The 16,667-nt window shown below is 45.5% G+C and overlaps 1 protein-coding gene across 1 annotated transcript; it reads left to right on the top strand.

The window, feature by feature from the left end:
- Positions 1-714: 714 nt before the first annotated feature.
- Positions 715-3,644, top strand: LOC121936565. The gene is made up of 2 exons (XM_042478899.1): positions 715-1,453; positions 2,218-3,644. Exons 1-2 carry the CDS (start codon positions 1,120-1,122, stop codon positions 2,658-2,660), a joined length of 777 nt encoding a protein of 258 aa, XP_042334833.1. The 5' UTR covers positions 715-1,119; the 3' UTR covers positions 2,661-3,644.
- Positions 3,645-16,667: the final 13,023 nt, after the last annotated feature.

Here is a 16,667-nt window from a genome sequence, read left to right as displayed (position 1 = left end):
TTTTGCCCTTACTCGCCCTGAGAATGGGAGGATACTGCTGCAATTTGCAAAGGCTGCATCGTTGTTATTGTTTTATTTACTTATTGTGTTTATACCCCGCTCTTCAGCCAGAAAGGCTCTCATCATCATCATCATCATCATCATTTTATTATTTTTTATAATAATAATAATAATAATAAATAAAAGCATAATAATAATAATAATAATAATAATAATAATAATATGATGATGATGATGATGATGATGATGATGAGAGGCTGTCTGGCTGAAGATCCCATTCTTTAACCAGAAAAGATATCATTATCACCATCATCATCATCATCATCTTATTATTATTATTATTATCATCATCATTAGGGGGATATAAGATAATAATAATAATAATAATAATATAAAATAAAAGCATGATGATGATGATGATGATGATAGCCTTTCTGGCTGAAGACTTATTATTATTATTATTATTATTATTATTATTTTATATTATTATTATTTTCTTATATCCTGCCTGATGATGACATAAATAAATAATAAATAATAATACAAAATAAAAATATAGTAATAATAATAATAATGAGAGTCTTCAGTCACAAAGGCTATCGTCATCATCATCGTCACCATCAAGCGGGATATAAGAAAATATAATAACAATAATATAAAAATATAATGAGGATGATGATGATGATGATGATGATGATAAGAGCCTTTCTGGCTGATGACCCGCTCTTCAACCAGAAAGGCTATCATCGTCATCATCAGCCAGTTCATCAGTTCAAACCGATTTGCGATCCAGTTTAAAAGGTAGTGGGAATGAGGCCTTAAGCAGTCTCAAACTGGATTACAGTATTTCCGCAGTTGTTTTGGACCCTTGAGAAGGTCAGGGAGGTGGGGATGATGGGAGAGGGCCTCCTTGGGAGGAGAGTGAGCTTGGGTGGGCTTGGATCGGGGCCAGAAGGCCAGCTGAGGCCACTTCTCTTCCCAGCTTCCTTAAGGCCAGAGTGAACTATAAAGCCCACAAGGCAAGGTTTGCATTTGTATGTAGGTCATATTCTGGGCTTAGAGAGATTGCATTGAAGGAGAAGTTTGGAGCAAGAGGAGCGTCTTTGACAGCTTGCAGCCATGCATGTCCTGGAATGGGCTTGGGCACTGTTGCTGCTGCATTACGCTTGGGGCAACAACAACAGTGATCAAGACCAAGACGACCCCCTTTTTTGGGCGGAGGGCGAATGGTGCCGGACCTGGGCTCACCCCAGTTGGGTCTTCTGGTGCCCCAGGTATCTTGACCAGCCGGGCAACGTCTTCTGTTGCGGGACTTGCAACCTCCCTTATTGTTGCTCTGAGCCGGAGGATCGCCTCAACCAGCAAGGATGCTTGTCTCCGGTCCCTACGAGCATTGGACCCATGCAAAACCCCCGGAACAACCCTCCACCAGCACCTGGGAAGACCTCTTACAGTAAGACAAGGCTGGGGAGCTGGGCTTGGCTTTGCAACTCAACAACTTGTTTCCTTTGCTGGGCTCAGTTTAGTGTATACAGACTAACCAGGGCCTCTTTCAAACTTGTGTCTTGGGGTTTGCTTTGCAAGATTTGGCCTGAGAGGCTGAGAGAGTGTGCCTTGCCTAAGGTCACCCAGTGGGTTTCTATGGCTGAGCAGGGATTCGAACCCTGGTCTCCAGAGTTAGCCTAGTTGTTTTTATATTGCAAGAATAAGTAATGCAACACATTTTAAAGTTATCTTTCTCAAACACCTGGCATCACGATCAAATCACATCTGGGCTGCTTCTACACTGCAGAAGTAATGCAGTTTGACACCACTTTTACTGACATGGCTCCATGCTATGGGATCCTGGGATTTGTAGTTTTGCAAGATATGTGAGAGCTCTGGTGCCACAGCAAACTGTTTTGCAGGGACCTATCCCTATGCTTTCTTAGTTGTTTCTGCCTTTGGCACTACATTTTCTGTTACAGAAGGGATTAGCAGGAACACAATTACTTCTCTTAGGTCGGCCTATGTTTAGTATTCTCTGATAGAGAGTTCTAGTGCCTCACCAAACTACAAATCCCACCATTGCATAGGACACAGACAAGACAGTCGAAGTGGCATCTGAAGTGGCATCAGAACATTATATGTGTGCAATGTGGAAGGGGACAAAGAGACCATGGTGGAGCTTTGGGGATTTCCATGACCAGAAATGACTGCTCTGTTCTCTCTTTCCAGGCTTGACAATCTTTTTCTCCTTCGTTTCATTTCTTCTGGGCATCACTTTTCTTCTCGTCGTCCGTCATTGCAAGGAGAAATACGGCCCTCGGCTGAGATCCTTCTGGCACAGCAACATGGTCCAGGTCTGGAACCGGAACCGGAACCAGAACCAAGACGAGCCTCGAGAAATGTTCCAGACAGGGATATATCATCTTCCAACTGTGCCTGAGCCTATTCCTGACCCTTTTCTGCGCCCGCTTCCTCCCAACGTTACCATCATGCCTCCAAACGCAGCCAGACCTCAAGAGAAGTGGGCCTTTTCCCCTTCGGCGCTGGCAGACCTCTTGCAATCTGCAAGTTTTGGGAACATGGAGGGCGAAGGTGCCTCTGGGTCTCTGGTGCACAGACATGTCCCTAGCCAGGCTTCGGATACTCCCTCCGAGAAGGAAACCTCATTATAGTCCTGCAATTTCTATTCTCTTTATACTTATATTTTCTTTAGGATCTTTCTACAAAAGTCAAATGCCCCACTGGAGAGCCACAGGCTCATTTCTCTCTCTCTTTAGGATCCACAAAATTCATCAACCAATTTCTGGGGACACTTTTTAAAATGATATTTTAGAACTAGATTGACTACTTGTCTCACATATTGAGCACTACAGCTCTATACAGCTACAACTTGCATTTTGCTTTTTCTCTGGGGTGGCATTCGTGTGCATTCATGGCATGATTTGTATTGAGCTCCAAATGCTGGGGTGTGTCTTACGCTACAAAACGATTGCAGTTTACACCACTTTTCCTGTCACGGCTCCATCCCATGGGATCCTGGGATGTGTAGGCTGGGGAAGTACTTAGAGAGTTTTAACCGAGTTTAGACCTCACAAGTAGAGACTTCTCCAAATCGCAGATCCCAGGATTTCTTAGGATAATGTCATGGCAGTTAAAAGCAGAATCAAGTGACCATACAATTGCGCACCTCTGGAGCTGGAATGGAGAAACAGCTATAGCCAAAGGCCAGACTTTCCTTGATGTCTCAAACTAGGCCTCTCCTCCCAATTATAACTGAGTAGGAAGATGAGGAAGACGACGGAAAGTACCAACCCTGGCTCCCAAAGCCAACATATCTGAAGGGGAAAGGTCTGCAACTGCAACTCTGGATAGGTAAAGCATTGGTATCTTAATCCTCCAAGGTTATACTCTGTGACCAATGAGGAAAGCTTTGTCTGTGTGGCTGTTCCTATGTGAGCATTAATTTCTGTTTGGATATAACCCAAAGTCTACTTACTATGGGTGCAAATGCACTATATGTCGCCCCAAGCCTTTTAAAATTTGAGATTTCTATGATGCCCGCTTCCTTTAGGAAAATTTCTCTTGAGGATGCTCAGAGCTGTTTTTAGCACAAATTCTTGCCATGTTCATGCTTGTAAATGTGTGTAACTAATAAAAGTTAGATAACAGGTTAAGACTGGCCTCTGTTGAAGTTGTCTGTTCAGATGAAGTTCTGCAGGAGTGGATCCTCGGTGTGCTAAGTGCTCAGTGAACAGCTGCTTCTTGTAACTTTTCTATCTTGATCAATATTTGGAGAGTTGTTGGTTTCCCTTAAGAGCCCACATAGCATAGTGGTTTGAACATTGGACTACAACACTGAAGACCAAGGTTCAAATCCCCACTTGGCCATGGAAACCCATGGGCAAGTCACACTCTCTCAGCTTCAGAGGAACGCAAAGGCAATCTGAACAAATATTGCCAAGAAAGAAAGTCCCATGATATGTTCACCTTATGGTCGCCATAAGTCAGAATTGACCTGAAGACGCACAATAAATTTAACCACTTAGACAGTGGTTCCCAAACTTTAGTCCTGCAGATGTTTGGGACTTCAGCTCCCAGAATTCCTGACAGATGGCCAAGCTGATTGGGGCTTTTGGGAGCTGAAGTCCAAAACATTTGGAGGACCAAGGTTTGGAAATCACTGCGCTTAGAAGTGAAAGAGCCCCTGAGTATGCCTCGTAAAGATGTCGTTACAGAACACAAAGAGACAAGGCCATTTAATAGATGGATCTATTGAGGTCCCATCAGGCAAAGGCAAGAATGATGGGAGAGGCAACCCTGTCTTGGAGCTTCCACAGACTTGAAGCGGGGCCAGGCCAGCTGAGGTCCAATGCCCATCATCCCCTTCCCAAGGTGAAACTCTTAGGATATAAAGGCAAGACGGGAGAGGGTTTGCAGCTGTGGTCTGTTGTAAAATGTCTGTTTGATCACCGAAAGTGCCCTTACTTCTTGAGTAGGCATTAGAAAGCCATTATAGAAATCAGGGCTCCAAGGAGTTAGGGCCATTTTAAAGGTAGAATTTGGAGACCTAGACATTTTGTTCTGGAACATATCAAAGCCAATAACATCCAAAACTCACCAAACCATGATACATTTATTAGATCTACCAAAATGCACTATGTACATTTTGCAAGCTTTTGGAGAGCTACTGGATTCTTCATCAGGTTTAAAAACCATACAGGAGGGGGGGGAAGGAAGATGTTAGTCCTAGGCCTGTGTTTTGTTCTCAGTCTAGAGGGTATGGAGGGATATATCTTGCAAGCTTGCACCTCCTCCTGGCCTTGTGGCTCCTGGTTGATTCTCAAAATCCAAGAAATTTAGCATCCATTTGCAACACAAAAAAAAGATACTGCCTTTGCAATCCAATACATCTCCATCCTTTGTGAGGCCACAGGTCCCTTTGCAGGCGGAGGACACTGAATTTCTCAAGAAGCCTGCATGCAGGATGAAGAAGCCAGTGGAGCTTCAAAAGCTTTCAACATTGTATACTGTGCATTTTGGTCTACAACATTGTATTTTGTGCATATTTGGACATTATTGGATTTGCTATATTGCCAACGCGGCTACCCCTGGATGTTTTCTGGGATATCTCAGTCTGCAAAGGGATCTTGCAGCACCCTTTGAAGCTAACTCTGCAAAAGTAGTGGCAGCATCAGCTTCCGTACTTCCTCTGATGCATGGAGCGAACATCTGAGGAGGTAGATCTAAGTCTATGAAAGCTCTTGCTATTACTGTACAACGTCTTTTGCACACTTGGTCTCAAAGGTGCCGCACGATCCCTTTTGCATACATTGAAAGGCCGGGGGAAGTGAGGATGATGGGAGAGGTCAATCCTAGCTGGAGAGGCGAGGATGGTGGGAGAGGTCCCTCTTGGGGCTGGGATTGGGACCAATAGCCCAGCTGAGGCCAATTCCCTCCTGGGCCTCGTCTTGGTCCTTAATGAGCTACAAAGCCCAGAAAGGAAGGCTGGCAGTTGCAGGGCGTGTGGCCAGGTTCTTGGAGTGTTTTGGAAGTGAAGAAAAGACCATGGTCCCCTTGGGCTGGGCTCTGCTCCTACTCCTTTCTGGTACCAAGGAGGAGGACAAGGACTATGACCTCTTGCCTTGGAGGGATGGAGAGCTCTGCCGGAGCTGGGAGGGCCCTGACAAGCTCTTCTGGTGCCCAAGGAGACGGGACGGCATAGAGGCCAAGTTCTGCTGCGGGAATTGTAGTTTACCCTACTGTTGCTCCTCAGAGGACGACCGCCTGGACCCCCAGCAATGCCCCCAGGAAGGGCCCACCTCCCAGCCTCCACAACAGCATTCAGGTCAGGATCAGGTTCAGGCCCATCCCTAGCCTTGCAAAGAGACCTTATTTTGCGAAGTTGAAGGCTTTCATGGCCAGCATCCATAGTATTTCGTGGGTTTTCCGGGGCTATGTGGCCATGTTCTAGAAAAGTTTATTCCTGATGTTTTGCCAGCATCTGCAACTGGCATCTTCAGAGAATAATTGTTATTTTCCACCTGGACCTCCTGATTTCTTTCTGTGGTTGGAGAGGTTACTTGGGGGGGGGGGCTTCTTTGTTGGGCACCTTCAAGTCGTTTTCCAATTGTGGCTACCCTAAAGTGATCCTATCATGGGGTTTTCTAGGCAAGCTTTGTTCAGAGAAGGTTTGCCATGGCCTTCCCCTGAGGATGAGAGAGTGTGACTTGCCCAAAGTCACCCAGTGGGTTTCATGGCCGAGCAGCAAATCTAACCCTGCTCTCCCAGGAACTAGGAGTCCCAGAGCTCCCTCACTTTGGTTGATGGATTCTGGGAATTGTATTGAATTTAGCTCCCTCCTTGTCTTGCTCCACCTTCAGCAGAGCTTAGAGAAGGCACACTCTCTCAGCCTCAGAGGAAAGCCATAACAAGCCTCCTCTGCACCAATCCTGCCAAGAAAACCCTGTGATAGGTTCACCAAGTCAGAAAGGACTTGAAGGTGCAGCACAACAGCAGAGGTTGAGGTGGGGAGGTGGGCTGCTCCTATAGGAAAAGCAAAAGGAACAGGAGGATGGGGGGATTTGGGGTCTTTGCTAACCCTGGCCTTGTCTCCTATCTTCAGACTTGTGGCTGGTGAGTTTGTTTATCATCCTGACCGCTGCCACTGTCCTAGTTTGCATGGTTTGTCTCTACTGCTTCTGGAACCGAGGAGGAGCCTTCAGGACTGCAGATGTGGTTGCCTACATCAACCAGGGTTGGATACGGTTGAGAGGTGTCTACCGCCGTCCTCCTTCCTCCCCATCGCTCATCCTGGACTGTTCGTATGATGTCCTACCACCATTGTATTCAGACAGTCCACTGCCGTCGTTTGCAGAGGAAGACTCCCCAAGAACCTGGGAGGAACCTGTCCCTTCACCCAAAGAGTACATCTGCCTTGGGAATCCCGAAAATCCAGGAGGTGAAGCTGGCGCTGGGTCCTTGGTGCATAGAAACGTTCCCATCCAAGTTTTAGATTCTTCCTTGGAAGCAGAATCGTCGGTGTAAGCGAACAGTCAGTAGACCAGGGATGTACAGAAACACTAAGACTTTCCAAAACCTGCAAACGGTGGCATCCCATGTACTTTCTTTTTTTAGCATTGAGGATCTGAATCAACCAGCAATGTCACTTTTAAGAGTATATCCACGCTACACGTCGACAGCAATTCGGCACTGCTTTGACTATTAGGCCTCATGGGATTTGTAGTTTGGTGTTGAGGACTCTTCTGGACAGTTACAAGTCCAGTGGTTCTTTCTCCAAATGCTTTGAACTCCCAGAGATCTCATGGTTGCGGAAGGACTAAAAGTTTGAGAATCATTGTTCTGCGCCACTCTCCTGAAGTGCAGTAGTAAGTCTCTCACCATACTACAAATCCCAGAAATCTATAAGTCTGTAGCAGTCAAAGTGATAGCAGACCATCATAGCTCTGTAGTGTAAACACAGAGTGTGTGTTGCATCCCGCTCAACATATGAACTCTGTTTCAGGCTTGATCCTCACAAACTGTGACAGTCCACAACCTAATGCTGTCCATATATATATATATATATATATATATATATATATATATATATGACCGCCATTGCCATCTTCTCTGACCACTCTCCATGCTGGCAGTGGCTGATGGGAGCTGCGGATTCAAAACATCTGGAGGACACTATGATGGGAAAGCCTGATAGAAACATTCCTTGAGGACCATTGTCACTCAGTGTTTGCTTGCAAGATGGCTGTTTATGCATCATTGTTTTTAAGACAGGGACTGCCTCATGGAGCGATAGGGGTTTTTCCTCTCTTCCCAGTTGGCCACTGAAATCCAGTTCTCAGGACTGTCCTTGATAATGCCTCTCTTTGTTGGTTTTGGGGTCTACCTGGCACGAGTTATTTGGAGCTTTATCCCTAAAACGTGACACGTAAAAGGACCTGTCTAAGACTGAACTAAAAATGCTCCATGCCTAAATCAGGGGCAGAAAACTGTGGCCCTCCAGATGATCCTGGATTGCAACTCCCAGTTTTTGGGCAAGCTGACCAGGCTGCTGGGAGCTGAAGTCCAAAAACATCTGCAAGGCCACATGACTCCCATCCCTTCTCTAAAGACAGATAGTATTGTGTCCACAATGCTGGTAAAAGAGGAGGAATCATGTGCAAACGGTTTCCAAAGGCATGGAGCAACTACCTTAGACTTTCCTTGGATGGGCAGATCTGCCTTTTCATGGATCTGAACAGCTCTCTTCCAACTCTTTTTTAAACTTCAAATTTGTACGATTGATTCTCTGTGTTACCCCAAAAACATGAAGCAGCCCAGGGGCAATGTGTGCCTCCTGGAAGGAATGCTTTTCGGGGTGTCCAGAATTGTTTTTAGCTTGCATTTTGACATGTGTCGACAGTTCGTGCTTTTAAAATCTATGTATTGAATTAATAAAAACTGAGATTGGGTTTCCTTGACAAGGTTTGGTTCATCTTTGAATGGGATTGAGGTGTGGAATTGTACCAAGAGGGTAAGTAGTTAAAGATGATGGCTGATGGGAGGTCCAAAGTCTGCAAACAGTGCTCTTAAGGCTGAGCATGTTTCAGAGGAGCACTGACTAATGCTCTCCTGTGAGATCATAGGAAGCAAGGGAAGTGGTGGAAGAAACACAATGTTGGGTCTGGATCATGGTGAAGAATCTCTGTTCACAAGTGGAGACACTTCTGGAAAAGGTCCACAGGCCTTCAGCCAAGTTCAGTTTCCTTTGGGCACCCAGAAAACAATGGGAAGCAGCAGTGGCTCAGGTTAATGGTGAATCTATAATAGCAACAAAAAGGTATTGTACCTAACGTGGTTTCAACAAGAATGGAAAAAAGGAGTTAGGTATTTGTAAAAAGTAACTATGGCAAGGATATCGAAAATGTACTGTATATCTAAGATTCAAATTGCAATAAAACAATCACACACCACGAACGCTACACTTTCCACAGAAACATAAAATGCATGTCATCGAAACCAAAGTCCAATACTCATTGGAATTAATAATTATCAGTTTCTGCAACTCTGCAAGTCCTGAAAATGCATTTTATGTGTCTATGGAAAGTTTAGCGTTCATGCTGTATGGTTGTTTTATTGCAATTTGAATATTAGATTTGCATTTTTGATATCCTTGTCATAGTTTGTAATACTTTTTGCAAATACCTAACTCTTTCCCCCCATTCTTGATGGTGAACCTATATCCCAGGTTTTGGCCAGCTTGAAAGGAGCTTCCCAAAGCTGCCAGGTCTATTCAGGAATAGACTTCAGTACTCTGGAGAGGTCCTTTAAAGCCCAAGTGAAAAACCTATATATTCACAATAGATCTATATATTGACAACTGCATTGGCATGAGAGCAACCAGCCACTGGTGCTAAAAAAAGGCATATCCAAGGGAAGTATTTATGTGGTCTAAATCCTGTTCTAAGTCTTGACTTGGATAGATTGACTGAATCAATGGGCTTTACCATTGTCCAAGAGCTGATTGAAAGGATCTACTTGGAAGTAACCAACAAGATCCCAACCACAGACTCCTGATCTCTGATGGGAATCTTCTGGTCAGGGTTGTTTCTGGATGAAATCATCATCAGCTGATCTGCTCAGGTCTTGCAAATTCAGAGCAATCATGGTGACTTCCATGATGGAGTCAATGTACTTATGGTGGAGTTTTTCCTCTCTTCTTACCACTTTCCAAGCAGCATTTGTCCCATCATCTCATGACATGTCCAAAGGACAACAGACTAGTTCCAATCATGAAACTGGGGTCTCCCTGGATCTTTCTTTGGCTGCATCCGCACTGCAGAAATAGTCCAGGTTGACACCACTTTAACTGCCCTGGCTCAGTGCTATGAAATTCTGGGAATGGGAGTCCCTTATGGCACCAGAGCTCTCTCTGAAAGAGAAAGCTCAATGTCACACAAAACTACACTTCCCAGAATTCCAAACCTTTGAGCCAGGGCAATTAAAGTGGTGTCGACCTGGATTATTCCTGCAGTGTGAATGAAGCCTTTCTTTCCTGCTTTCCTTCCAAGCATAGTTCCAGCCATGAAACTCAGGGTCACCAGGAAGCTGCTTCTCTCCCTTTTTTCCCTTCCTTCCAGCAGAGTTCATGACTATATATTGAGTCATATTGAGGCTCCATCCTCAATATGACTATATATATAACTATATAGAGAGATTTAAATCTATATACTGTATTGAAATCTATCTAGTGAGTCCTATTGAGGCTCCATTCTCTCTCTCTCTACACACACACTCTCTCTCTACACACACACACACACACACACACACATATATCTCCATATGACTATATTTACATATTGAAGATGGAGCAAGCTTGTTTCTCTCTCTCTCTCTAGATATATATGGATGGAAGTACAGTATATGTATATAGATATAGATATTTCTCTCTAGATATATAAACTCATACTGCAGTGTGTGTGTGTGTGTGTGTGTATGGGTCCGTGGCCAGACAGGAGGGTGCTGGTCTGGAGAGGAGAGAGAGAAAGGGGTCTGGGCATGACCAGGGATCGGGGCCATTACTTCTGCAGCCTCTTGGAGGAGGAAAGGCTCTCCATCCCCTGATAAAGGCAGGTCAGAATTGGGCTGGGAGCTCCTTCCTTCCTTCCTTGGTGTGCTTTTAGTTCCAGCTGCCTTGTCCTACGGGTCGGATTGCCTTTGGAGCAGTCTTGGAGGGCTCCCAATGAGGCCAGTGTCTTCCAGCCTGAGAGGAGGACCCCCTCTGTGCTTCCTCTTGGCCTTCTCTGTGCTTCCTCTTGGCCTTCTCCTCCAGGGCAGGACGGAGCCTGGCCCATCTTGCCTGGAGTCCTGCCAAGGCAGGCCCTGTGGAGAGAGCCCTTTGGACCCAGGGCCATGCCAACAGGAGGAGGAGACCACCTTGCCTTCCTCTGGCCCCCGGGGTGAGCAGCTTTCACTTGGAGGGTTTATAGTAGGGTGCATCTGCACTTGAGAAGTATTGCAGCTTGACGCCACTTTGGCTGCCACGGTTACATCCCATGCGATCCTGGGATGTATGTAGAGAGATCTTGTAGCACCTTTGAGACTACCTGCAACAAAGAGGTTGGCTTGCTTTTCCTCCCACTTTCCCCCTTTGTCCACAGCCTACTTCAGTTGGTGCAAACTGAGCAGAAAGTGCCAAAGTAGCTTGTGCAATATGGAGAGAAAGAATCTAGCTATTCCCAGAAGCTTGGGCAAAAACAAACTGCTGCAACCTCTCCTAGCTTAGGAGTTTGTCTTCTCTAATAACCTTGGCCATCTTGACCCCATTCCGATGTGGTTTGGCCATGTGGGTCCTGGTTTACATCTGTGAAATGTTGGTGGATATGTAATAATAATCATGAAGGACAGAGTGGTGTAGTGGTTTGGGTGCTAGGCTACGATTCTGGAGATCAGGGGGTTGGTTCCTTTTTCAACCATGGAAGCCCATGGGGGTGACCTCAACTGAGTAATATGCTCTCATCCCCAGATAACTTCATGATCCATGGAGAGAGGCAGATAAGAGGAGATGATGATGATGATGATAGGTTAGCCTTAGGGTTACCACAAGTCAGAAATGACTTGAAGGCACACAACAAGAAGAACATATCCTAATGCGTGGCTTTGGTTTTCTTCTCTTTCTAGATAATTGGCGCACAGTCTTGGTTTTCATCATCATAGCAAGCATTGCGCTCATCTCTGTGGGGATCTTCTTCTTCTATGCCCAAATCCGAACCTGTCTGAGATCCTGCCTCCAGCAGCAGCAGCAGGTCCTGGAGATCCAGCAGATCCAGCAGGACCAACTTGATCCTTCGGCGTTCTCGGTCGTCAACTATCACGTCTTTGACGGTGCCACTGAAAGTACAGATCCACGGACACCTGGTGCTGAGGGCCCTCAAGGCCCCAGTGACTTCTCTCCTGCGTTAGAAGGCGCGCATATCATCCAGTGCCATCATTGTGCAAGTGGTGGGGCCTCTAGAGATGAAGTGGTCATCTCACCTCCAGAGGTTCCACCAGACAGAGACCTCCCTGACTTGGAGCCTGCCTTGTGAATGGAACCATAACTCTAGTCCAAACAGAGGTCACTGGACTGCAAGTCCCATCATCTTTCTTGGATTTGGGTGTTGATGGGAGTTGGGGTTCACCGACCTTTGGAAAGGAATGCAAAGTTGATTGCCTTTAACCGTGGGTTGAGTTTGGAGATCCAGCTCTTAAAGAACAGACAAAGGCAACACTGGAGAACTCGGCCTTCCTCCAGACATTGATGGACCTGTGATGATGGGAGTTTTAGTCTAGCAATGTCTGGAAGGCCTCAGGTTCTCCAGTCCTGTTTTGGGGGACAGCTGTGAAAGTACAACCCTGTATTAATTTCTTACTCGTTTGTATGTTTTGACCTGCTGCTTTTAAATGTAGTGCTCCACTCGTTCAATGTGGTCCTTCATGGTTTCTTCCCAGACAAAGCTCTGGCCTGTTTTGATAAGGACTGGTGAGGAAGGATTCATCCCATCCAACTCCTTGGAGAGAAATGAGTATGCCCCCTTATGCACAATATAGTCCTCATCTCCACCAACCTAGCAGCTTGAAGACTCTAAACCCCACTATCCTCATCCAAAGGCCCCTCTGACACACAATGATGGGCTATATATATGTATAGCCCAACCCACCCAAGGTGGCCAGTTTGGAGAAGGTTGTAGGGAAAGAAGTTGGGATGCTTCACCTCGACCTTTGTGTCTCCAAGAACTAAGAGTTTCATCTCTTCCTCTGACCTCTCCAGAAGAGACCTGAAGCTGAGGCACTTTTCTGACTCTGAAGCTGAAGACGCTTCTCAAACTCTGAGCAACCTGACTCTGACCCTGATGGAAAATAGTATGTATCTCTCTGGAAAGGAAACTCATAACAAGTTGTCAATGATGAACAATATCACATTGGTGCTTTGGTATCTTCTCTCCTGGGGTAGATGCAGAGCTTGGGAAAATTAGCTTTTTGGAACTACAGCAACCTCCTATTCCCCATCTAAACACTGATGGCTGAAAACTTCTGGGAGTTGTAGTCCTCAAAGCTAACTGTTCCAAACTCGGTTGGATATCCTTGAAAATATTTTAACTACGAACAATGCTATTATGGGACTTCTCTACTTGATTTTTCTATTCTTTAAACCAAGGAGAAGAGTAGGGCAGTGGTTCTCAAGATTTTGTCTTCCATGCACTTTGAACATCAACCCCCAGAAAGTCCCAGCTAGCTTGGCCCATAGTCATGGATTCTGGGAACTGAAATCAAAAACCATAGGAGGACCATATTTGAGTACCGCCGCTGTCGGGTATTATATCCCACCTGCTAACCTTTTTTAAAAGTGTAAATATTGTATGACTGCTTTTGTGTAATAATTCGGATGAAACAGCAACGGAGACCTCTGAATGCTTCTGGAATGGAAGACGCTGTTTGCAAGACAGATTTGTGTCCAATGCATGTTTCCAAAAGCCTGTACCCAAAACTTAATAAAAATGCATGTAGTAAGTTGATCCTTGGTTCTTGCAAAAAAGGGTGTTCCCATATTGGGAAAAATACATATGGACATGCCTGCTGTAGCAAAACCGTTCCAAAACTGGCAGATCAAAGCAGTTCAAAAAATAGTTCTTGTGGGATGTCTTGAGACTAACCGGAACGGGAAGACGGTGCTCATCTACTTAGGATTCCATTGTAGCTAATATTGGCCTGTTACAGACTGCCAAAATAAAGCTGCTTCGGGTCTCTTTGGAGGTATGCTGTTTAAATGATGCATGCATTCTAAGAATCCAGAAGCTGCACCAAAGCCGCACTCCAGTGCTTAGGAATGGAGTGTGGCTTTGGCGCGACCTCCGGACTCTTAGGACCCATGCATCATTTAAATAGCATAACTCCAAAGAGACCTGAAGCAGCTTTATTTTGGCAGTCTGTAACAGGCCATTGTTTGGTATTTTAGATCCCAAGGTTGTAACTGAGCCAGGGCAATGCAGTAGTTTGGGTGTTGGGCTAAGACCCTGGAAATGAAGGTTCAAATCCCTGCTCAGCCACTGAAACCCACTCGGTGACAATGAGAAAATCACACTCTCTCAGCCTCAGAAAACTCCAGGATAGCTTTCCCTTAGGATTGCCGTAGGTCAGGAACAACAACATGACCCTATTGTAGAGTTTTCTTGGCAAGATTTCTTCAGGCGGGTTTGCTATTGCTTTCCTCTGAGTGTAACTTGCCCAAGTTTGCCCAGTGGGTTTCTAGAGCTGAACATGGACTGGGACCCTGGTCTCTTGGGGTCCCAGTCCAGAAGTCAAATTTCCACTCTGCTGTGGAAACCCATGGGGCCTTTAAGAGTGTTTTGCTTTGTATAAAATAGCAGCTGAAGCTTGCTGCAGGTATGGAGGGAAGAGCTATTACCTGCCAGCATCACCTGAAGTTAACCAAAGAGGAACATTGTCCACAGCTGGCTAAACAGGAGTCCATGCTCAACACTGAACTGAGAGAATAAGCAAAGGCATGTATTAATCAGCCCCAATTCAGCTGTCATCAAATGCAGTGAAATCACACAATGCCAATACATAGTTTGGATTCATGAGATCTGCACACAGCTCTGCCCTGATAACAACAGCATACTAAAATGGTGTTCTAAGACAAATCCAGATTGGCTTTTGGGATTGTGTATCTGAATATTTTTAAGCCACAGAGGCTTAAATCTGTATATTAAAAAATCTGTGGATACAGAGGGCTGATGGTGAAGGGATGAATTTTGTGGATGGTGGGAAAAGAAATAATGATTAGAGAAGAAGCTGATGGATGGTTGGATGGAGAGAGAGACAAAGAGAGAAAGCTGTCTGGATGGAGGCTGTCTATCTGGATAGATAGCTGGATAGTTGGATGGGTGGATGATGGGTGGCTTAGTCTGGATGGATGGAGGTTGTCTGTTTGAGTGGGTGGATGGATAGATATATAGATAGATAGATCAACAGACAGATGGTTTAGTATGGATGGACAGATAAATAGATATCTTGTGGATGGGATTAGAGAGTTGGGCTATGACTCTAGAGATCAGGGCTCACCTATGACCTTGAGCAAGTCACGCTCTCTCAGCCTCAGAGGGTGGCAAGGGCAAATCCACTCTGAATTCACTTGCCAAGAAAACCCTGTCATAGGGTCACCGGAAGTCAGACATGATTTGGAGGCACACAGTGCCAACAACCATGGATCTCTGGAGTCCAGGGTTGGGATGCTGGCTCGGCCATGGAAATCCTGTGGGTGAGCTTTGGCAAGCTACACTCTCTCAGCCTCAGAGGAACACAATGGCAAACCCCTTCTGGACAAAACCTTGCCAAGAAAACCCACGGATAGGGTTGCCATAAGTCGGAAAAGACTTGAAGGCACACAACAATGATGTTTAGATCTCCCTTCGCATCAGGGCTAGGGAAAGTGACATTTTGGATTGCAAATACCAGAATGCCCAGCTAGCACTCCAAATACATACACATACACACACAGCCACAATGCCTCTTGAGGCAATTTTGCCATGGGTTTTGGTTTTTCTGGGACCTTTTAAGCCCTGGAGAAGCATTTTGTAAAAACAGCTTGCAGCGACTGAAATAAATTAAGTGGAAGTAGGAAAGAAAGAGAAACTTTCTTTTTTAGAAGAAGCTGGAAAAATGGGATGGCGGAGGAATAATCAGGACTGTTCATGCCAAACTGGGGCAATTGGAGGATATGCCTTGCCATACTGGGCCAAACTGGGAAACCCAGAGGGACTGAATGGGAGCTGAAAAGGCCAGGATTTGAGTCCAGGCTTTGAGGTTCTCCAGCTGTGACATAAGAGCAGAGCTGAAGGATGACCATGAAAACTGACCATTCACACCCTTTCTTCTCTTTCCAGCCATTTCAAGCGGCGCCTGGTTTTTTCTCGGGGTCGTCACTACTCTTTCCCTGGGCTTCTGTGCTTGCATGTGCCACCGCAAGGCCCGACGTTGGCTCCTCGGCCTGGACAGGCAGCCAGAAGAAGCTGAGAATGGTGCTTTTCCATTGGCCAGAACATGTCTCCTGGAACATTTTTGCAGAGAAACTAGGAAGGCCAAGGAGGGGACAGAGCCGTCACATGCGGACAATGTCTCTCCTGGACCTGCCCTTGTTCAGAGTAGGCTTTTCCATGTTACTTCTAGACTTGTCTATGTTACTCCTAGACCTGTCCATGTTCCTCCCAGATCCGTCCTTGAGCCTATCATAGAAGAAGAAACCTCAATCTAGCTTGTGGTCTGCCTGGAGAAACCTCCATGAATGAAGACAGCTGCAGAAATGACAATCAAAGCTAGATTTTATGATGACGGGAATTTTTAATGTGTTAAGCAGTCTTTTAAAGCAAGGTTCTCCTTGACTAGTGCTGTCCATTATCTTCTGGAGACATATCTTTGGGGAAACCAATTGGAGGTGATTAAATCCAACAGGTTTGATAGATGTGAGTTGACCAGAGAAATTGGTCCTAAGCCCTCTTTCAACTCAACCTTCCCTTCCCTTAAGATGGAGATGGCACATTGATCCACAAGAGAACATCTCTCGCATCTAGACCACTGAACTCAGAGTGGGGCATTTTGTGGATGTCTCAAATTTGGAGGGGAAGGTTGGGGGATACGCATCTTCT

This window comes from Sceloporus undulatus, chromosome 7, assembly GCF_019175285.1.
Source record: "Sceloporus undulatus isolate JIND9_A2432 ecotype Alabama chromosome 7, SceUnd_v1.1, whole genome shotgun sequence".
NCBI lineage: Eukaryota > Metazoa > Chordata > Lepidosauria > Squamata > Phrynosomatidae > Sceloporus > Sceloporus undulatus.
The sequence above is the reverse complement of the archived record's forward strand: the minus strand, read 5'-3'. Positions and strand labels throughout refer to the sequence as shown.

Excerpts from the sequence above, each read along its gene's own strand:
- LOC121936565 (XM_042478899.1), top strand. The coding sequence starts at position 1,120 with ATGCATGTCCTGGAATGGGCTTGGGCACTGTTGCTGCTGCATTACGCT. Across the intron at positions 1,454-2,217 it reads ACCTGGGAAGACCTCTTACA|GCTTGACAATCTTTTTCTCC; the intron begins GTAAGACAAGGC and ends CTCTCTTTCCAG.